Source organism: Aquarana catesbeiana, linkage group LG06 (assembly GCF_042186555.1).
Source record: "Aquarana catesbeiana isolate 2022-GZ linkage group LG06, ASM4218655v1, whole genome shotgun sequence".
NCBI classification, from domain to species: Eukaryota; Metazoa; Chordata; class Amphibia; order Anura; family Ranidae; genus Aquarana; species Aquarana catesbeiana.
The window spans coordinates 283,124,384-283,148,259 of NC_133329.1; the positions used below are offsets into that span (position 1 = coordinate 283,124,384).

General features: G+C 42.6%; 1 protein-coding gene across 3 annotated transcripts in view; it reads left to right on the plus strand.

The window, feature by feature from the left end:
• The window catches only part of PIKFYVE (phosphoinositide kinase, FYVE-type zinc finger containing), a 455,233-nt gene that overhangs the window by 179,541 nt on the left and 251,816 nt on the right, over positions 1–23,876 (plus strand). For all 3 annotated transcript variants that reach the window (XM_073633422.1, XM_073633423.1, XM_073633424.1), the window contains 2 exons: positions 6,656–6,756; positions 9,063–9,134. In XM_073633422.1, the coding sequence (XP_073489523.1) occupies positions 6,656–6,756; positions 9,063–9,134 (173 nt within the window). The remainder of the gene's footprint in view (positions 1–6,655; positions 6,757–9,062; positions 9,135–23,876) is intronic.

Here is a 23,876-nt window from a genome sequence, read left to right on the forward strand (position 1 = left end):
TGGTGGGAGGGGGGGGCCTCCCTCTCCCTGCCGCTGCCGATTTTAAAAGTGATCTTGCAGCGAATCTGCCACAGAGACCACTTTTATCTGAAACCGGACTGCTCACTGAAGTAGAGGATACCGGGGTTATGGTAGCTAGCTGCTGCCATAACGACATCCTTCTTCAAAGTGCTGACGTATATCACGTGAGGTGGTCCGGAAGTGGTTAACCTGCAGTTTCTCATAGACTTTCCATTAGGTGTGGTGTTTTTGAACCAAAAGTGCAGCATGCAGGAACCAAAAATGCAGCATGCAGGACTTCTGGTGCGCTTTGAGGAAATGCACCAAAATCACATAACCTAATAGTCTATAGGAAACCAGGGGTTAACCACACAAAAACTGCAGTAACACCCACACTGCAGCCAAACCATAGCGTGGCAGTGTGAAGCTGGTCTTGTGTATAAAGTTTGATCTTTATCCAAAGCTTATAATATTGGTGTTTTTACAGAGGTATGCAAAGACCTGTAATAAAATATCCTAATAACTAGAACGCACATGATTCAGATTTTAAACCACATGTCTACATCATACTAATATTGATACTAGCATGAGATATGAAATATATTGTGTTTTTCTTGTGTAAATTGACAGACTATTTAGGCATTCAGCTTGTCAAAGGATCCTCTGGTAGGCTAAAAAGCTTGTCCAATACTGATTTCATTAAACATTTCACCTTTCACTTTCTACTTTGCTGCAGCTGTTCTGTTCTAATTAAAATTTTAGCAACGTTCTATGCAATTACTGTTGAAGAAAATGTTTGCATAACAGCAACCAGCAATTATATTACATTTTGTTATGTATGTTGGAACTTTCTGGCTAACAAGTTTACAGACACTGAATAGCATATTTGTTATTTCTATTTTGTAAATGTAGACTGGCTCAGAATAACGCCTGTTACCAGCATAGCTCCCCCAACCCCCCCTTGTGTTCCACTAGGAACTGTACTAGCATTCTACTGGGATTGAGATAGATTCTACAGCTCTGCTTAGTTAGTACGAACTGATTTTTTTTTTTTTCAGTGAAGACTCTTCTTTATAGTTGCTGGAACTTTCTCTTTGATAGCAGCTTTCTAGTGTGGTCATATTCAGCCCGGATTTTGAAGTATTGTGTCCGGGCACCACTGGACTTGCAGGGATAGCCTGGAAGTAACCTTCGGCCACTGGGTTCTGTGTAGGGTGCTTTCCATACTCCATTCTGACAATACTAAATACTATCTGGTCCTGCTTTTTTTTTTTTTTTCTTTTTTTTTTTCTTTTTCTGCAGAATAACCCCTAAGGCTGCAAAAGCTTTCCCTTTTGCACCCACTTTTCCAAAATATTTCTGTTTGGAGATTGAAAACATCCTGAAAAGCTGTTTCCTGCTCCTAAACACATATCCATTTAGTGAGGGTTTTGTACACAAGTTACCTATTCCCACTCTGGATCCAGCAGTTTTCCACTTTAACAGGGTGCCCCCATTTCTGATAGAGAATGTGCCTGTCAATTGAAAAGCTGTTAGAAGCCATCCCTCCAGAGCGGGGCTTGGCAACCCGTTGCTCACGGGCAAGTACATTGCGCTCCTTGGTTGCTGACTCTGGAACCTGGAGTGGAGGGGTGGCAGGGATTACATTTAGTGGAACCAAGAGACTATATTTTATTTCCAGCAGCAGCTGAAAGCCTGCTTCCCCTCGCCTCCCTCCTGCCAGCATACAGCTACTGCAGGGAGGAAAATACAGCTGCTCGATTCCACTAAATGTCACCTTTCCTTTCCAGGTTTCTCTTTCTTCTGTTGCCCAGCCCCCGTGTGTGCTTACTTGCAACTCCCCCCCCCCCCCCCCCCCTCTCGGTAGTGCTGCCGGCTCCCCTCCATTTCTCTCCTGCTGGGCGCGAGATGTTTCAGAATGGAGGGCAAAGGGTTGGTAAATGTGTTCTTCCTTTTCTGAATTAACATATCCAGTAATTGATACCGATCACTGACTGTGTTCATTCACAGCTGAAGCATAGTACACTGTTTGCTATGTTTCAGTTATTGAATAGGCCGCCTCAGAGCCCTTCACATTCATTCACTGTCCAGTGCAGCTGAAGCTGCAGAGAAAGGGACTGGGGAATCTGTCCTGAGTCCCTTTCTGTCTCAAATGTGTGACAGGGTTCTGTTTAGACCCCTGATATTTCACCAAAAACACCCAACAGGGCTCCTAAAAATTGTAAAAAATATTGTGAAAAATAATAAATAAAAATCAACTACTGATGCAATATACTGCTCTGACACCGTCCACTGCTCTGACTGACCTCATCCACTGTCCCACTATCACCAACCTCTGCCCTACTGATACTGTTCACATGCTCTGCTGACACTGTCCACTTATAGGGTAGGCTAAGTTTTCCTTGCTAGTAAATTAGTTTTAAAAAAAATTGCCAAACCCAGGTAATCTTTGCTTTGCCTACACCTGCTCTCTAGAACTATTTTGTTCGCTGCCAAGCCTTACCCTTTATCTGATCCTAGATGTGACCTTACTATTCCAGACCACCATGTCTGACTGATTAAAAACCCCTAAAAGGGATCTAATTGCTGCTGCGGTTAGAGCCCTCCTTCATAGTGCATGTAAAACAGATGGCTATAGCATTTCAGATGTGATGGTTTTCTAGAAGACTTCTTTCTGTCTCATTTCTTGCATGTCATGTCAATGCATAAGCAGGGGATGACTAAAATACCAGACATCAGAACAAAACAATTTGATCTGCATGGCCTTTGAGAGACGGCATCTCTTTGGGCCAAGCTCTTGACAATATCAAGCCACTTCCCCAGCAAAAGAAACCTAAGGAACTGACTGCAAAGTCTTTTCCCTCTGTCATTTAAAAAAAAAAAGATCCTTTTTAATTTCTCCACTCCCTCGACCTCCACATTGAGACACCCACAACCTTGTCTTTCCATCCACCTACAAGCCCTGGCACTCATTCTACCAAATCCTCAGAATAGCTATCCTCTGCATGATGGTGCACTCGCACTTTACAGATTGGGTCGACATTTTGTTAAACTTTGTGGAAGCTTGGACAGCTTGCATCCCAGATGCTTGAGTGCAGGATGTGGGATCTCATGGTTAAAAATGAGTGTTTCGCTCCCTTCCCTTGCTCATAGTCTCACCATCAACCATCTTTTGCCAATGCACAGATCAACAGATCGCCATTGAGCCCTCTCGGTTATTCTGGATCAAGGTGTCATTGCCCCATTTCCTATGACGGAACAGTTCCAGGTGTTTTTCTCCAACCTATTCACTGCTCTCAAGTCAAAGGGGGCAGTCTCCCTGTTCTGGATCTCAAAGCTCTAAATGTAAATCCCATGCAACATTTTTGGACTTAAAGACAAAGTTTATCATTACCTCCCTGGCTTATGTGGACAACAAAGAGATGCATATTTATAGGTCCCCATTTTTCCAGTGAATTAGCTTTTCCTAAGCTTTGCTATGAGGCCCCTACACTACCAATTCACCTGCTCCTCTACCCTCCCTGGTTTCTCATTTGCACCTTGGGTATTCACTGGTGTGCTGGCCTATGTATTAGCCCTGCTGCTTTCTCTTGACATCTTCATTGTTAGATTCTTAGATGACCTCCTGTTATGGGAACAGTTGACACAGGCTCTTGAGCAGTATGACTTTGACTGCCCAGATGTTACAATGATTCAGATGGGTCCTGGACCTTCAAAAATTGTCCTTGGAATCCACTTATCAGTTAAGATATATGGGCCTAGTTCTCGGCACAGCTCACACCACTGTGTTCACTCCACAGGAGAAACTCTGATTCCTATTCTCTGTTCTAGAAGCTGTCTGCCTGTTCACTTTTGAATGAGTCTCGCAGTCTCCTTTACCCAGTTTCACTCCAGGGCCCTACAACGCAACATTGTCATCCTGGGATAAGTGGATGTGGTCGCTGGATGTATCAACTTGTGTATTAACAAGGACCAGGTAGTCCCTGGCCTAGTGGCTCAGCAATCTGTCTTTCTTCCAGTTTTTGGAGGATCCTCATGTTTCAGCCCTTTTTGTTCTCTACCAAAGATGTTGTCCTCACTATTTTAATAGGACCTTTTTTCAGTGGGTCTCCCATGTAGCTCCCACGGTCCATTCCTCTGAATCTGGTTCTCTCGTTACTTTAAAAATTGCTGTTCAAACGATTAAAGATTTTCCTCTGTACTGTCACCGACAAGATGGTGTTTCCTGTAGCCAACACCTCTGCTCTAGTGAATACTTTTTGGTTTTTGCAAGGTGATGTTGAGTCCTAGGACTTCCCCCCTTTTTTTTTTTTTTTTTTTCTTTTTTTCTTTTCCGCCTTTGCCTTCAAACAGGATATTCTTCTTTCATCCCTCTGTCTGGCTCTACTTCACCAAAAAAAAAAAAAAAAAAAAAAAAAAAAAAAAAAAAAATACCTGCGTTTATCTCTCAGCCACTTTTTTTTTTTTTTTTTTTAAAGTTTGTTTTCCAGAAGACGGATTCTCTTTTTGTAAGCATATGGGCATTTTGGGTGCACTAGCTTCTCATTCCACCATCATCTAGGTGGCTTTGACAGGCCATCGTCCAAGCTTATGGTCTCAAGGATCAGGTACTACCTTCTCCTCTCAGGGTGCAGTTTACTAGATATCCAACTGCTTATGGTGCTTTTCGGCATCAAGCCTTTATTTCCCAGATTTGCAAGGCTGACACATGGTCATGTGTCAGCCTTGCATGTTTTGTTTGCATGTTTTGTAAGTTCTACCAGGTGTATGTTGCGTCATGATCTGATGCCAGCTTCCTTTTTCTTTCTTGGACCTATTAGTGATTGTTTGCTGTGTTGCCCACCCTTCAATTAGACTGTTTTTGGAAGTCCTAAAGGTTTGTCTTCCTATGTCCCTTAACGTGTGGAGAAAGAAAATATTTTTTTTTTGTACTTGCCATACCATAAAATTTCCTTTGGATTCAATTGGGAGCACAGGTCCTATCCCTCTGTCGGGCGTTGTCCTGGGGTGGCCTACAGATTTATTTTTTTTTTTTTTTTGCAGTGTCCAATCCTTCTGTAAGCCTAAGTTTAACTGGAAGGTCCTTTTTGTCCCTCAATGGACTGCAGGAAAAGGATTTTATGGCAAGTGCATAAATCCTATTTCAGTACAGGCACTCCTGTTCTATAATCAAAGTATATGTAAACTCTAACTGACCTTTTAGTATGCTAAGTATACTCTGCAGCTTTTTTTTTACTCCAACTCCCTGTCTTGTACTTGCTGCAATATCAGCTGCACGTCATTGCTCAGCATGGGCTTCGTGATTGTCATGGAGGACCATGCTTATGCAGTGCGTGTCAGTACAGCTGTTTGAAGTTTCTATCAAGTGCAGTTTTTGACAGGGGGAGGTCACGGAGAAATAAGGAGACCGTGCCGTTCTCTGCAGCCAAGCAGATAAATTCCTCTTTATTCTGCAATCTGACTGTTTAAACTTGTACCATTTCATTTTACACTTATGAAATAAACACAAATAAATTGCTCAAAATAAATGTTTGATGTGAAAAAGGGGCTGCGTTACAGATTTTAACTACCGTATATACTCGAGTATAAGTCTAGGCCCTAATTTATCACAAAAAATGGGAAAAACGTATTGACCCGAGTATAAGACGAGGGTCGACAATGCCCATTTGCAGCCTCACTGTGCCCATTTGCATGCCTCACTGCGCCCATTTGCAGCCATAGGTCCCCCGAACTTCAAACTCGGTAGTTAAGGGTTCCTAGATGCCCCTTAGCTGCAGCCAAAATTTGGGGTCTCTGAACCCAAAGGGTCCCGAAATGACATTGCTGCAGATGGACACAGTTGACCGAATTTGGGGCCCCGTATCTCGGGGCCACTTAGTGCTAGGAACCCCAAATTTGGTGTGCAAACCCAGTGGAACTAGCACCATAAAATAAAATTTCTAGCACCACGTGGCCCCGAGATATAGGGCCCCAAAAATCGGTTCAGAAAATGTCAAGCACTTTTCTGCAGCAGAGAATGACATTTTCCGAACCAGCTTTGGGGCCCCGTATCTTGGGGCCACTTGGTGGTAGGAACCCCAGCTTTGGATATGTTATGGTACCAGCTCCACTGGGTTTGCACACCAAATTTGGGGTTCCTAGCACCAAGTGGCCCTGAGATACAGGGCCCCAAAGTCGGTACAGAAAATTAACTTTTTTGCTGCAGAAAAGTGCTGGACTCGAGTAAAGTCGAGGGGGGCACTTTCAGCACAAAAAAAGTGCTGAAAAACTCGACTTATACTCGAGTATATACGGTATGTTAAATTTAATGTCAAAGCCTCTGTTAACTTATTTTACTGCTTGTGAATGCACATTTAAGTATTCGTGGAAGTTTAGAAACTGAACTTTGGTCACCAGCCTTGGTGCTGAAATGCATTTTTTGTGAAATACTCCCAGATCCTGCTTTCATCAGGTAGGGTGCCCTTTACATAGAGCGCCCTCATAGGACAACGTATCACTACACTTGAGCCATATGTTGAGAACTGCAGGTCTTTCTAACCAGCGGCTTTCTATGCATGAGACTGAACAAAACCTTATGGTTCAGAATAACGAACATTGCTATATGCAACATTCAATTAATCCATTTTAATTGTAATGCTTTGTGGTTTGTCCTCAGATTGATTGTCTTAGCACATTAAACCACCAGAGGCTCTGTGTCCTGTTCAGCAGTTCTTCCGCTCAGTCTAATAATGCACCAAGTGCCTGCGTCAGTCCATGGTAAGTAGTTCTCTTAAAGTATAACTAAAGACAAAATTTTATTTTTATTTTTTGGAGTGGAGAGAGATTAGAACCCCTGAAAGTTTTTATTGCTGTCTGTGCCCTCTGCCCCTGTTAGGGAGATTTACCTTTTTTGATTTTGTCTTGTTTACCATTATCATTGAAAGTGAAAGTAAGGCTTCATGCACACTAGCATTTTTTTCTGCTTCTTGAAGCTAAATGGTGTTATCCTATGTGTCCATGCACACTACTTGAGGCTATTGGCAGTTTCTTGGAGCGTTTTTCCAGCATAAATGCTCCTAAATGCTATTAATATCATTTTTTTGCGCTTTTTCTTTCCTTTTACTGCAAAAACACTAATGCACCTAAACGCTGCTAAAATGGTACTACAAAAAGTTATTACCAGAGTTTTTTTATTGAGGGGTTTTTCAGCTTAAGAAAAGTGCAGGTGTGCATGGATCCTAAAAAAGAAAAGCCTGTATGTTGGGTTGTCCTAAGAAAAGTAATAGAGGGGAAATCTTCCAATGGGGACACTAGTTCTGGTGGTCTGGGGGTTCCCAAGGAATTCCTTTAATTTGCAGGGATTTCTTCTCGCTTCCTCTTTGGCTAAAGGACAGGAAATGAAGGAAAATCTCTGCAATAGGATACAGATGGCGGGAACTAGGGCTGAAACAACTAATCGATTAATCGACAACTAATCGATTATGGAATTAATCGATTACTATTTTCATAATCGATTAATCGGCCAGTAACATAATGGGGTTAAAACTAAAATGAGCCCCTTATAGTACAAATAGAGCAAATAATCGCTACTGTAAATATTACTTTCACAGTTCTACAGTAAAAAAAAAATGAACCCCTTACAGTAGTGATTATCTGCTTTTTTTTGTACTATAAAGGGCTAATTTTAGTTTTTTTAACCCCATTATGTTACTAAACGTCTTAGACCTGGTTCACATCTATGTGTTTTTTGGTGCTTTTTGCAGAAACGCACTACATTTCATTTATATGGTTTCCTATGGGACACGTTCTCATCTATGCTTTTTTCAGCCGCTGTGTATTTGGAAAGGGTCAGGGACTTTTTTTTAACGCAAAACGGTGCTTTTTTGGTTCAATATACTTCAGTGGAGATGCTGCAGAAAAGCATGTAATGCATTTTTGCAGCAATTTGTGTTTTTTAATCTGCCCAACAACAAATTGGCCAAAATAAATGTAAAAACACAAATCGCAGCAAAATCACATGTGCTAAAATCAAAACGCACAGCAAAAAGCACTGCAGAAACACATCAAAAGCAAACTGCATAGGTGTGTACGGAGCCTTATGCTGGCCACACGGATCAATTTTTTTCAAACGAGAATATTCAGATGAAAAATCTTTATACATTCGCTGAATAAAAGAACGTTGTTTGAAATTTTCACTTGTTTTTAACATTCTGTTTTTAAAATGAATGTCATTTCTGAACGAAAACCACATCCACTGTCTGAAAATTCCTTTGATTATTTCCAAATTTTCTCGTCACTGTGGTTGAAACGATTAGAAAATCAAACAAACGTTCTTAAAATTACATTTTTTTAAGGAAGACATTCTTTTGGTTTTTTTTTTTGTTTTTTTCTTTAAATAAAAAAAATGTGATCTCTGAGTCTGATATTTACCAGATTCACCCTTTAATAGTATATACAGTATATCTCCTCTAATAGTTTATACAATATTTCCCCTCTAATAGCGCTGCGTAAACTGTTGGCGCTATATAAATCCCGAATAATAATAATAATAATAATAATAATAATAATATACAGTATATCTCTCCTCTAATAGTATATACAGTATATCTCTCCTCTAATAGTATATACAGTATATCTCTCCTCTAATAGTATATACAGTATATCTCTCTTCTGTCTGTTATTCTCAGAGTGGATTCAATATTTTGCTCCCAACCATATAGTTGGTTATTTATATTTACCACTGCATATAGTTATTTTAAGAATAAATTGCCTTTTTTTAAAACTTTACATATTAACTAAATTATACACCACATTTTTTTTTTTTTAAGGTTATTAACCGATTAATCGAAACAATAATCGGCCAACTAATCGATTATGAAAATAATCGTTAGTTGCAGCCCTAGCGGGAACAAATGTCACAGGGGTTATAACCCTCCCTTACGCGATCCAAAATGGGAAAAAAAGTTTTGCCTATAGTTCTACTTTAACTATGCTTTTGTCCTAATTTTACTTTTTTTTTTTGAATGGGAGCAGCTTTTAGTCTGCCCCCTTAACTGGATGGCTGTACTTCTAATTTTATGCAGGATTGTCACAATGGAGTTTTATGGTAAAAATGACTTGACGCTGGGTGTGTTCCTGGAGAGATACTGCTTTAGGTGAGTTGTCTTCTTTCCATTTAATGAAAGAAACTGATCTTTTAACATACCATGTTTGATGTTTTTGTTCTATGTTTTAGGCCTTGTACAACCTTTAAAAAGCTGCTTTTTAGGGAGGGCTGGCTTTTTTTTTTTTTATTCTCGCAACCTCCAAAGACCCCTCCATGTTAGCCCATGTGTCCATGCAGACATAAGCATTTTAGAGACTTTTTTAAGGTAAAAAAAAACCCCACTACCAGGGTGTCCATGTGCAGCAGTGTTTTGGCAGAAAAATTAAAATGCGCATAATCGCTAGGTGCGCTAAAAGCTTGAATGTTCAACCATTTAAATTGCTAGGATAAGTTTTATAGTTCTGTCCATTGACATGAATAATGCCCAGACGCTTGACACACCTAAACATGTTTACATGGGTCAAGTTTTTTTTTCCGGCCAAAACATTGCTGCCAGGAGGAAGGGCATGTAGAGCTGGGCACTAAGTATAAAATTGATGCGCTTTAAATAAATAGTGCACAATATGCTGCTGCGACTAAGCTTAAATCAAGGAATAAAAAATGCATACATGTGAATAAAATAAATAATTATGGTGCTAATACATGTGTTAAAATTGCCAAAATAAATCTTCAAATTGGTGATATGACGGTGAATATAAATAAAACAATAATGACACTCTGAGTACAGTGTCCAGGCAGAGATAAATAGTGGGGGAAAGTAAAAATAATTAAACAGTTCCTTTCCTTAATCCAGATTGATTGACTCACTGGGTTAGATCGTTTGTATCAGGATATTTAGTTTTTCTTGCATCCCACTTTAGCCATAATACTGCTGGTGATTCGGCTCTCAGGATAAAGGTTTTTTTTTTTCAATCAAGTTTTTATTGGAATTTTCAAACAAGAATCAGCATGTTACAGAAGAATCGTAAGAAATTGCTTGTAAATGCAGTAATGCGGACGCAGCCGCTTTGGTAGTAAGATTTTAACAGTAACGTTACAGATAGATTATGCTTGAGAGATCTAAAAAGCAAATGGGTATAACTTTTGTCACAATAAATCTGGGGATGGTAATATGTGTTCTTATTGGCAACAGATGTAGTAATTTGTACGAATGAAAGTATAAGTACATCACTATATCTCATTGGGTATTGTATTCGGGTTAGTTCGGGGTAAATCTAGCATTATCGCTATTGTATATAGATATGACTTCTGTTGCCGGGGCACCTGCTAGGGTTGGGATGGGATATGTAAGAGGCCTACGAGGCATGTAGGTGGGGGAATTCGGTATGGTAAGTCAATTGAGTGGTGTGATATTTAACAGTCTAGGTTAAGATTACGGGAGAGTATTGAGTGGTATTGGGTTGGGGGAGTGGGGGGAGAGGAAAGAAGGAGGGGAGCAAGAGGTTCGTGGTGAGGGGGATATATGAAAGCATGGAGGGTGAAGTCTAGGAATACAGTGGGGTAGAGGGACCGGAAGGTATCTAGTTCCTGCCACAGCCCAATGAAGGTATTCATGTTATGTATTGTTGGTATACATCCGTTGTAGTAAAGTGTATCCAAGAGGTCCATGTTTTGGTGAACCTTGTTTGAGTATCATTGGATTGGTGGATGAGGTCTTCCATTACTTGTGTATGATGTATACGATTGAACCACTCCTTCATGGTAGGTGGTTCGGGTGAGCGCCATTTAGGGGGTATGCACATTCTTGCAGAGTTCACCAAATGCATGGCCAGAGATTGATGGTAAGCTGGTATGTGAGAGGAAGAATGATGTAGAAGGAACATTGCGGGGTTGAAGTCTAGAGTGTATGTAGTGATACGTGTGATGAGGGTGTGCACTTCTTTCCAGAAAGGTTGGATTTTGGAGCAAGACCACCAAATATGTATGAGTGAACCTGTGTCTGCGTTACATCTCCAACACGTTTGGGGAATTGTTGGATTAAAGCGGTGCAATAGTAGTGGAGTTCTATACCATCTGGAGAATAGTTTATACGCAGATTCTTGGACTTGCACGTTCATCGAACCCTTGTGGATTAAAGTGTGGACGTTAGTCCATTCTTGAGAGCTTAGTTGCATTGAAAGGTCTCGTTCCCATTGTTTATTGGTCCAATATGTTGTCGTGTTGTGCTCATTGAAGAGGAGGGTGTATATTTGTGAGATCAGGTGCCTTTGGGTGCAGTTGCTTAGACATAAGTTTTCAAATGGAGTTGTGGTTCTTGACCAGTTTGGTTTGGGGTTTGGTTTGTTGAGGAAATTACGTATTTGAACGTACGTCCAAAAAGGGAAGGAATCTATTTTTAGTTTGGAGGCTAAAGCTGATTGTGATAGGATGTGATTTCCCTCAAAGAAATGTTCTGCTCTGACATTGTGGTGGGGCCAAATAGATGTCAGGAAGGAGGCATGCATTCCCGGGGAGAAGTCAGGGTTTTGTCTAAGAGGTGTCATCGGACCGTTTACGGAAGAAATGTTGTGTTTGTTACAGGCGTTCCTGAAAGAAATCAGTGTAGGATTGATGAGTGGATGTTGGGAGTATTCAGAGAGCGATGCGTGGGATTTAATCCATGGTGAGTTTTGGATGGGCACTGTCGAGAATGCTTGTTCTAAGTGAACCCAATCTTTATGTTCGGAGTGTACTTTCCAATCAACAATTCTAGCCAGGTGGCATGCCTGTTGGTACTTGCGTATGTCTGGAGTACCTATGCCTCCTAGTGGTTTGGGTTCGGTCAGTCTTGAGAAGCTCAATCGTGGGCGCGTCTTACCCCATATAAACGTTGTGCAGGCTTTTCGGTAGATTGTGAAGAATTTGGGTAGTATTTTGATCGGGATTGTTTGTAGGAGGTATAGGATTTTGGGCAATGTGTTCATTTTAACAATAGCTGCCCTACCAAACCAGGAGAAGTAAACGGAGGACCATTTCTTTAAGTCTGCTTGTATTTTTTGGAGGAGTGGGGCATAGTTCAGGGTGTATAAATTGTTTAGAGAGCTCGGTACCTGGATGCCTAAGTACGGGAGTGCAAGTTTCTTCCAGGTGAATGGGAAATTGAGTTGGCATTGTTGACAAATATCTGGGGGCAAGGTGATGTTCAGGGCATTGGATTTAGAGAAATTGATTTGGAGATTGGAGAGGGTATTGAAGGTTCGGAAATCTTTAAACAGGTTTGGGATCGTGGTAAGTGGGTCTGTGAGGAATAGAAGGATGTCATCCGCGAATGCTGCTAGTTTATATGTGCGGTGTTTAATTTGTATTCCTTTGATATCTGGATTGGAATTAAGGCGACGAAGAAGAGGTTCGAGAGAAAGAATAAAGATTAAAGGGGAGAGTGGGCAGCCCTGACGTGTTCCAATTGACACGGAGAAGGCATCCGACAGGTGACCGTTAACTTTAACTTTTGCAGTGGGACTGGAGTACAAAGCTGAAATGTAATTTAGCATCGTTTGGGGAAGTCCTATAGTTTTAAGTGTTTCTTGCATGTAGTCCCATGCCACCCTGTCGAATGCCTTCTCCGCATCAAGGGAAAGCATAAATCCTTTATTTTTGGTGGATGTAAGCCAATGGTGGATATTGAGCGCTTTGAGCGTGTTATCCCTCGCTTCTCTTCCAGGGACAAAACCTACTTGATCAAGGCCAATTAGCTGGGGGATTAATGGTAAGATTCGATTTGCTAAGGTTTTTGCAAACCATTTGAAGTCAACATTGAGAAGAGAAATAGGTCTGTAGTTGGTGACTAAGGAATGATCTTTGTCAGGTTTGGGAATTACAGCTATGTGGGCTGAAAGGAGGTCTCTCGGAGGTTCGACTGGTTGTGCGAAAGAATTGAAAGCTTGCAAAAAGGCGGGTATAAGCAATTCTGCGTATGTTTTGTAGTAGCCTGCAGTGAGGCCATCTGGGCCAGGGCTTTTGCCCGTTTTCATCTGTTTTAGAGCCAGTTCAACTTCAGTACGGGAAAGTGGGGTGTTTAATTCCTGGGCTATGGATTCCGATATAGGGGTTGGGCTGTATTGTTTTAAAAATTCGGATATCAGTTGAGCACGGGTGGGGTCGCCAGGGGGGGGGGGGGGGTGGGCTTGTCTAGGTTATATAGTTTACTGTAGTATTTTACAAATTGTCGGGCAATATCTGGGGTTTTGTTTAGTTTATTGCCTGCGGGGTCTATGACATGATGGATTGTCGTGTTGGATTTAGATGTTTGTAGGGCCCTGGCTAGCATTTTGCTTGCTTTGTTGCCGAATTCATAGAATTTTCTCTTGGACAGGATATATTTGCGTTGTATTTGTTTATCTAGCAGTTCCAGAAGGTCCTTTCTGGCTTGTAGTAGGTCATTGAAAGTGGTGTGTGCTAGTGATTGTTTGTGTACTCTTTCAAGTTTGCGGATCTTGTCTATCAGATCTGAGTGTTGTTGTCTTCTCTCTTTGTTTCGTTTTGCTGCTGCTGCAAGAAAAGTGCCCCTAATTACGCTCTTGTGTGCTTCCCAGTTAGTTAATGGGGATGTGTCTTCTGGGTTATTTTCTTTAAAGAAGTTTTGTAAGGTGGAATCTATGGCCACCGTGACGGAGGGATCGGTGAGTAAAGAGGGGTCCAACCTCCAAATTCTCGAGTTTGGTGTTGTTTCGGGGAATTGGAGCGATAAAGAGACAGGGTGGTGGTCTGAGATGGTCATGGGTTCAATGGAAGTTTGATGTATCCGATGCAGGTCAAATTGTGATAGAAAAATGTAGTCTAATCTGGAATATCTGGCGTGCGGAGGAGAATAGAAGGTGTAATCTTTTGTATCTGGGTTTACCGTACGCCATGTGTCATGAAGTAGTAGTCTTGCAAGTAGGAATTTGATTTCTCTGAGGGCCTTATAGGAAAGTGCTGAGGCTCCTGTTGATGTGTCTTGGATGGGGTTAAGTGGGACATTAAAGTCGCCTCCTAATATAAGAGTGCCTTCTTTGAAGATTGTGAGAGCATTTGTGACAGACCTAAAGAAAGGGACTTGGTTCTTGTTTGGTGCGTATATGTTCGCTAATGTTATTGTTTTGTTATGTAGAGTACCTTTTAAGAAAAGATATCTGCCTTCTGCGTCTAGAAGCGAGTCTTTGATCTGGAGGGGGCAGTTTTTTGCAATGAGAATCGAGACTCCTTTCGTTTTGTGTAGAGGGTTCGTGGCATGTAACACTGTTGGGTACTGCGCATTGCATAATTTCGGAATAATATTGGAACGGAAGTGTGTTTCCTGTAAAAATATGATGTTAGCTTTCATTCTGTGCATGGTAAGGAGGAGTTTGGAACGTTTTTCTGGTGTATTGAGTCCCTGAACATTAAGGGATACTATCTTAAGAACTGGTTTATCGTTTGTTATCGTTTGTTATCGTTTGCGGTAACATGTTAACGGTAGTTGTTATGTCTTCTTACAGCGTGGTGTGGGCTGTGGCAGGAGGATGGGTGTGGGGTGGGATAAGATCTGGGTAGTAAGGTAAGGGAAGTTTTACAGAGGGGACAGGTATAAGGGCCGGTACTGTGTGGCGTTCTGGGCACCTAGACGGTGTTCCAAGTCACAATTATGTATTCACCGGTAAAATTCAGTGGTTGTAATCTTATACAAAGGTGTGTAGGGGTTAGGTAAAATATTTTGACCACTGTGTGGGGGTTGGTTTGTCAAGTGAGAGATATGGAGTTTTAAGAAAAAAAGAGAGGGGAGAAATAGATTTGACCATATTGGTCCATCTCACCAGCAGCCATATGTCATGGGACTGGGGGTACATGTGTGGCAATGGGTGTTAGTGTGTGTAGTGTATATGGAGCAATCATATATATGTGTTGGTTTCTATGTAAAGAGCGGGTGTGGTAAGTGCAGCAGGTAGAAGTTTTTAGGTCGTTAAGTAAGGTGGTGGTCGTATAGGGTGTGACTCTGCTTGGGATACCTGTGAACTAGCAAGTTGGTGTGTGGGGTTGAGAGAGGGGTACTTGTATATAAGGTAGCATGTAACAGTTGTTTATATCGATCCAAGTTGAGACAATGGGTGACCATTTTGTTTGTGATTTTTATGCAATTCTGATATATCGCATAAGAAAATCATGTGTATGCAGTCAGTTATATCAATTGTTTATAACCAGTAAAATACATTCAAAGTGTAATAACATAAAGTAGTTTAACCGAATATAACATATTCTACGTAGCTTCTGTGGCTTATTTGTCATCCGTTTGTGAAGAGTATTAGAGTGGTTGATTAATGAGATTACAGTGTTGTCTTTATATGTCTGATGTATGTTGATTAAAGGGGATTGTACGTTGAGTGTCAGTTATAGGGAGAACATACAATCTATAACCATACATACAATTGATCACAGAGAATACGATGGCAAGTGTAGCGGATAAAGGTAAGCATGTCTACATGCTTTCTTTTCTATTAATCTACAAGGGTTGTTGTCAGTTTGGTAGTAACACGAGTGTAATATAGTATAACATCAGTTAATGTGTCTCCCAGGGGGTATAGTGGAAAAAGTAGTAGGTGTAAATGATAAAACTTTCAAATCTCTAACTCTAGCTGTGGCTATTGTTGATTTCTATATGTTTCGTGTGATAGGTATTAGATCCGTTAACCTCCCATTTGTAGGTGGGAACGGGAAGCAATGTGTAGCTAGGGGATGCGTGTCTCTGCAGGGTATGTTGTGTTTAACCTTATCAGTTTGTGTAGGATGTGAATGTGGTGTTAGTATAGGTGTATTGTAAGACGAGGTGTCGGCGGTGTCATGAGATCTGAAAGGGTGGAATGGGGGAGCAGTTGGTCGGGGGGAGTAGTGATCGTGTAATTCTCTGTACCATCAGCGGGATATCTTAAGTGTAAGATGTCTGCGTGTATGGTGTTAATTGAATATTAACCCTTTATGTGAAAAGAGGCATGGTATAGTACACTAAAGTTCATGTAGGTAGAGCTGGTGTTACATACGTCTCTGTAGATGGGTTTCGGTGGGTAGAAAGCAGTGTTTCGTCCGACGGATGAGATCAGAGGGGTAAAGCTGGTCTTGAGAGTGTTGAATAGATGACAGTCGTTCAGGTGAAGGGAAAAGTCTTGGTGCAATGTTTCATTCTGTTGTCAGGATTCATCTGTTCCTCCGTTGGTGTCATCAGCGTGTGAATCGAGGGTCCGGTATTTGTCGTTGGGTAAAGCAGGGTAATCGGTCTTCGCATCGGCTCACAGCACGGGTGGGAGATTCGGTAAGTGTCTCTTTCCTGGAGGGGTGAAGGTTCTTAGCGGGCTCGGCGAGGCAGGGGTGCCGTCATGGGGCTGGATGGTGGGAGACGAGAGCTTGAAGAGAAGTCGGTTCTGGCGGCTGAGGGTGAACGTCTCCTACGGAAGCTGGAATTGAGCGCGTCCATCGGTTCTTCTGCCTGAGGGATTCGATTGGGCGGTTGTAAGTCGAATTCCGCATACCAGTTGGGGACGGGGTGTACGGTATATCTAGCGTACGGCAGAAAGCATCCAATTCTTCTGGGACTCTGAGAAGAGCCGTGCGGCCTTGGTGTGAGGCTGAGAGGCCGAAAGGGAACTTCCAATGATAGCGTATGCCTTTCGCTCTCAAGACCTCCAGCAGAGGGCGTAGATCCTTGCGGTGACGCAGCGTGATAGCAGAGAGGTCTTGATATATGTGGATGGGGTAGCCATCATACTCCAGCGTAGTTTTTTCACTGGCTTTTTGTAGTAGTTCTTCCTTGACAGAAAAATCGTTCACATGGCAGATAATGTCCCTTGGAGGATCAGTGTCTCTTCCTTTTGGGCGAAGCGCTCTATGTATGCGCTCCATAGTGATTGGTGTGGGCTCTGGGCGGTCTAGCAGGTGGTTAAAAAGTCCTGTCACTACGGGGAGAATTCGATCTTGATCAACAGATTCGGGTATACCTCTTACCCGCAGGTTATGTCTTCGGCCCCTGTTATCGAGATCTTCAACATGGCGTTGAAGATCTCTTAATTGCATTGTGTGGAAGTCTATTGTATTGTGTATGGTCTTCACTGCGGAGTGTTGGCGGGCAGTTTGGTCTTCCACACGCTGTATGCGGCCTGTGATGGCCTGCAGTTCATGACGCAGGTCATTGATCGCAGAGAACAGAGTGTCTTTTATGTCAGCCGCCACTGCCTGCAGGTCCAGGAGGCTCGGTTGTCGGTGGGAGAGCGGAGACGGTTCCTGTAGAGAGCGGTTATGATCTGTTGGAGTTAGGATGATATCGGCAGGGGGTAGAGGCGAGGTTGCGGCGGGTGGATGAGACGCCATTGTAGTCCGCTGGGACCGGAAGATCTCCGGGATTGTTTGATTTGATCGGTTGGCAAGGTCTCTCGGGGATCGTGATCTGCTGTGTGATGTTCCGCGGGAAGATGTTCCCATTATTGAGGGGTGAATGTCGTCCGGGAACCCCGTTGACAGCGAATTGTGGGCTGTGGTGAGAGGGAGCCAGAGGATCAAGCAGCCATCTTCTCTCAAGGCAAACCACGCCCCCCCTCAGGATAAAGGTTTTATGCAAAGCAAGCAAAGAAAAAATAGATCATTGTGCAGTGAACTTACTAGATAGTACATAAGCAAAACAGGGACAAGAGATACACTCATAAACTCCCGGTCTATTAGAAGCATTCAAATATGCAGATTGCAGTCAGCCGCTGTGGACGAGGTTTCCCATAGAGAAACAGCTGCTGTTAACCTTCAGGTGTATTGTAGCACTGAACGTCCTAAGCTCCTCCCACGCGTTGCATCACTGACACGTGACTTTTTCATTGGAAAAGTCACGTGTCAGTGATGCAACGCGTGGGAGGAGCTTAGGACGTTCAGTGCTGCAATACACCTGAAGGTTAACAGCAGCTGTTTCTCTATGGGAAACCTCGTCCACAGCGGCTGACTGCAATCTGCATATTTGAATGCTTCTAATAGACCGGGAGTTTGTGAGTGTATCTCTTGTCCCTGTTTTGCTTATGTACTATCTAGTAAGTTCACTGCACAATGATCTATTTTTTCTTTGCTTGCTTTGCATAAAACCTTTATCCTGAGAGCCGAATCACCAGCAGTATTATGGCTAAAGTGGGATGCAAGAAAAACTAAATATCCTGATACAAACGATCTAACCCAGTGAGTCAATCAATCTGGATTAAGGGAAGGAACTGTTTAATTATTTTTACTTTCCCCCACTATTTATCTCTGCCTGGACACTGTACTCAGAGTGTCATTATTATTTTATTTATATTCACCGTCACATCACCAATTTGAAGATTTATTTTGGCAATTTTAACACATGTATTAGCACCATAATTATCTATTTTATTCACATGTACGCATTTTTTATTCCTTGATTTAAGCTTAGTCGCAGCAGCATATTGTGCACTATTTATTTAAAGCGCATCAATTTTATACTTAGTACTATTTGTTTGGTTATCTGATCACCCTATATTGATAGCAGCTTTAATTTACTGGTTTTATCATAGCACTAACTATATTGGTATATATATATTTTTAAGCACAATTTATTTATATCACACATCTATCCACATCAGCGCTTGGTTTTTATTCATTTATGTAGAGCTGGGCAAATGCCCTTTGTGCATGGGGCCCAAATACTCGGCTTGCTAAATCTAGCTTATTTGTTTTTGTGAATATGAGTTTACAAAAGTAAAATGAAATTACTTTTTAGAAACTGTCCTGTCTTCCACATTTTGGTGAATTTACTCCCACAAAAGGATAGTCTTGTGCTGGTAATAGAGGGAAATATCTTGTAGATGTTAGTATAGTCCTATCACCACCTCTTAAATAATTCTGTACCCTGCCAGTTTTTTGTTTTTGCATACTTTTTTGCAAAAACAAAAAACTGTAAGAGTGCAGTAAAAAACACGATATTTATTCCATAATTTCTATAACCTCATATATTGGAAATAAAAATGCAAAGTAGTATTTCCTATAGTTGGCTTACTTTTAACTAGTAATTAATTAGAAATAATACAGCCGTGTAGGCTAGAGTGCACCTCTGTTTTAGAAATTGGCATAGTTTTGAGTATTGAAATTGAACTGCATTCTTTAAAGGCCAACTGCCGTAGAAATAATTCTTGCAGTGTGGGTGCAGCCCCACTGCATATAAGCAACTACTTGTTTAGTCTAGCAGACTGAAGCATTTTACTTCTAAATAGTGAAAAATCTTGCGAGCTACCATAAATGTATACCGATTTTTAATCTAGACAGCTGCTAGCACTGATCACGTCCCATATGACCGTGCAAACTAATAAAATACAGAGAAAAGTGCTGTGCTATCTTAATCTTGACATGTGATAACCACAATAAATTTCTATTTCCGTGTGTACTTCCACAAATCAGTGTAAATTATATACTTAAGAATGTATCTTAAATATTACAAATATATCAAATACATAAAGTGCCGTAGTGACATAGTGACTCCCCTAGGGGAGGGGACAGGACGGTGCAGGAGAAAGTAGAGCGGAAAGGACACACCAGCTTAGTGGTCACAGCATTTTTTGCTTGGTCTGTAAAGAGTGGTGCATGGAAGCACCACTAAATGTGAGTACTCGATTAAAGGGCCTAGTGTTTTGTATAAATAAAATGGTTTAAACAATATCACACTAACTAGTTTCCTCTGTTATACTTGTATGTGGAAAACATACCAGCAATCAGCCCAGGATCCCAGTACAGACACCGAACCCAGAGGAGGTTTAGATGCGTGTTTCGACCAAGCTTAAGGTCACATGCTCTAAGGTGATCGCATACACTGAAGGGGGAAGCACCTGAGTGTATACAAGAACACGCTTGTTATCGCCAATATTTTTTTCATACATCAAGGGACACAGAGTCAGGCTAATATTCATTACCTGCTGGGTTATACTTCATCATTAGGTGAATGGACACTGGTAGACCAAAGGTCTTCAGACAGGAATTGATCCCCTATATAACCCCTCCCATACAGTATGTACTATAGCTTTTTACCAGTGTCTGCAAGGTGGATGGCAGGGTTTGTTTGAGCTCTCTGAGCTCCAGGTCTCTAATCCCACAAATGGTTCAAAAATGAATCGAGGGATTGACCGATTGGATCCATTTGACACAGGCTTTTTAATGCTTAGATAAATGGTACCCGAGCCTCGCAAAGAAGACTCAAGATTCTGTGAGATTTTGCCTGTAATGTGGCCTCTGGGTGCTGGACCCTGCGGAGTGGAAATCCTGGACACTACAGCGCTAAGGCATTTCCTGCAGGGTGCTGTACAGGTCCAAGGGAGTGGACCCTAAACATGAAAAGGGTACCCAGTCCTTGAAGGTCCAAGTGACAGGAACCCGCTGTGGAGGGTGAAGATTGGGCCCTTAGTTTCTAAGTGGCCCTGCGCCTGGATGGGTAAGTGAAACCCCTTTTATTTTATTGTGGGGTGTCCCATTGATTGTAACAATCAGTCAAGCATTTAAAAGCTGGAGACCTGTGTGCGGTGCCCATACGGGGAAGTTCTGGGCTAGCTGTGGGTGTTTTCAAAGTGTACCTTTTTTGCTTGTGTCTGGCTGTTTTTTACCTGTATGATGGCGCACGAAGGTGTGCCATTTCGCCTTGCTTTGCCATTTCGCCTTGCTTTGCCATGGCGCACATGTGTTCACAAGAATGTCGCTGGGCTCAGCAGTTTGACGGCCATGGCACACGCGGCTTTACCACACGTGCCGTAGCCTTTATTGTTGTACGCGAATACAGTCACGTCCGTTCGCTGGGACCGTGCACGTGCACAGAACGTTCTGGCGCACACCCAGCTTATTTAAGCTGTGTAGGCCAGGAATGTGGTGCTTCCAGAAGGCAGCTGTGGGACACAGAGCAGGCTCTGAACAGATACTTGCAGTGGTTCATTTTTCCTTACCCGAGTCACGTGAGTCACCAGGTGTTGTTTGGCAGGCTAAAGGTGTTTAGCAGGATTGTTGCATAGGAGCTTGGTGAGCCCTATTAAAGGATCTCCCTTCTGAGGTGTTTTATTACTACACCAAAGTACTCTTTGTGGCTATTAAATGTCTTCCAAAAAGAGGCATGGGACTAACACCACAGGGAAGGGCACACCTATGTCATCAGTAGTTCCTGATGATCCTAATCGTATCCCTAGTGTTGTATCTACTGAAGGACCAGAAGCTTCCAGGCAATCTGAACCTCTGCGCCTATCTGGTATCTACAGTCAACACTGCTGCTTCACCCTTTATCACGAAGAATAAACTGTCCTCAGCCCTAGCCGGGTTAGAGCACAGGATCCGGACTCTGACCGAAATGGTTGGTTCTGCCTTTAAGTTGCCTCTTGCAGAGGTTACAGAGCGCCCCTGGTCCTCTTTGGGATCTCTGAGGCCTTTTCAGGTCACAAAGACTTTCCCTCTACACCTTAGAACAGGTGGTGTACATTGAGAACATCCTGACAGGACTTTTGTTCCTCCTAAGAGGTTTTATATCCCATGGATGAAAATTTTTTTTAAAAAAATGGAGCATGCCAGCCGTAGATGCAGCATTCTCTTCCTTAAACAAGAACTTGTCTTATCCGGTAGATAACGCGCAGGGCTTGAAAGACCCTGTTGACAAGAAATTTGGAGTTATTATTAAAGGCTTCCTTTTCTTTTGGCCAGTTCAGCTATTCAGCCAGCTGTTGCAGCAATTGGTATTTGCCAGTCTGTAGAGGATCAGGTTGAGCGGCCTGATAGGCCTAACCAGGAGGATGATCTGCCTGAAAGTAAGACAGATATTCCTTGAGCGCTGTGTTTTGCTGTTGATGCTTTAAAGGATTCAATACAGCAGGTTTCTTGTCTGGATCTCTTGTCTGTACATATGCGCAGACTTTTATGGCTTAAGAACTGGTCAGCCAAGCTTCCTTGTAAAAAGTTATTGGCAGGTTTCCTGTTTCATGGGGAATGTTTATTTGGTGATCACTTGGACAAATGTATCCAAAAGATTTTTGGAGGGAAAAGTTATCTACTTCCTGTGAAGAAAAGCACCAGATGTCCCTTGTTTTAAAAACCCACGGACTGCTTCCTCAAATGTCAGGATGGTTCCCCCGCCAACAGGGCGATAGGGCCAGGGGCAAGCAGCAAGGCAAGGGCCAGAAAAGGCCCCGGGTTCAAAATTCTTCTAAACCCAGCACCAAGCCCTCCTTTTGAGGGGATGCCCCTACTCCATCGTGTGGGGGGAAGGCTGCTGCACTTTGCCGAAAACAACATTTCAGGACGAGTGGGTCACCTCAATTATATCTTGCGGTTACAAGCTGGAGTTGCGGGGGGTTCCCCCTCAGAGGTTTCTAAGATCCAGCGTTCCCTCGGATCCTCCAAAAATAAACTTGTTGCTTGAGGCACTACATTATCTAGTGCATCAAGGAGTCATTGTAGAGGTTCCTGTATCTGAAAGGGGCACAGGGTTTTTACTCAAACTTGTTTACGGTTCAGAAACCAAACGGGGACATAAGGCCCATTTTGGACCTAAGGTCCCTGAACAAGCATCTATTGATAGTCCTTTCAGATGGAGTCTGTCTGCTCAGTAGTAACCTCACTCCAGAGGGGAGACTTTCTAGCCTCCATTGATATAAAGGACACGTATTTACACGTACCTATCTTTCAGCCTCATCAAAGGTTCCTACAATTTGCAGTAGAGGAACGTCCTTTTCAGTTTGTGGCTCAACCCTTTGGGCTTGCTACAGCTCCCTGGGTGTTCACAAAGGTCCTAGCACCAGTACTGGGTCTTTTAAGGGCCCAAGGGATCCTGGTGCTCGGGTATCTGGATGACCTCCTGCTCAAAGATTACTCAGTACAGGCTCTAGAACAGATCATAATATACACAGTGCAGTATTTGAAAAGCTTAGGCTGGATTATAAATACCAAAGTCAGCCTTGAGACCAGCTCAAAGTATAAAGTATTTATGTCTGATCATAAGCACGGCAAGAGTATTCTTGCCACCCGTAAAGGATCTGTGCCCTGAAATATCAGGTGCTTCAGATAAGGGGCATCAGACAACCCTCCATTCGGCTCTGTATGAATCTTCTAGGGAGGATGGTATCCTCCTTCGAGGCAGTGCCCTATGACCAGTTCCATTCCAGGCCCTTACAACAAGACATTTTGTTGGCTTGAAACAGAGGAAGAAAGGCCCTGGATTATCCAATGTGTTTATCTCCTCAGGCATGCTTAAGCCTAAACTGGTTGTTGCAGGATCAGAACCTGCGGGGGGGAAAATGGGGGGGGGGAATCCTTTCTCCCGGTAACTTGGTGAGTACTGACTAGACATGCCAGTGTCTCAGGCTGGTGAGCGACCATAGACTGGCTCACAGCTCAGGGGAAATGGTCAGGGACAGAGCAGACCTTGCCCATCAACGTCCTAGAATTATGGGCAGTACGTCTGGCTCTACGGTCCTGGATGGTGGCGCTTCAGGACTGCCCCATCAGTTTCAGTCCAACAATGCCATGGCATTGCCTATATAAACCACCAAGGTGGTACCAGGAGTTGTTCAGCTCTGAAGGAGGTGAGCTACATACTAGCCTGGGCAGAGGGACATGTGCCAATTATAACGGCAGTCCATATCTCGGGAGTAGAGAACTGGAAGGCAGATTATCTCAGCTACCAGCGGATCTGCCCAGAGGTGTTCCAGGAAATTTGCGAACATTGGGGATGGCCAGAGGTCAACCTACTGGCATCCAGGTTTAACAACAAGCTACAGCAGTTTGTGTCTCGAACAAGAGATCCTCTGGCAATTGGAGCAGATGCTCTGATGGTTCCATGGAGCCAGTACTCCCTGGTTTATGC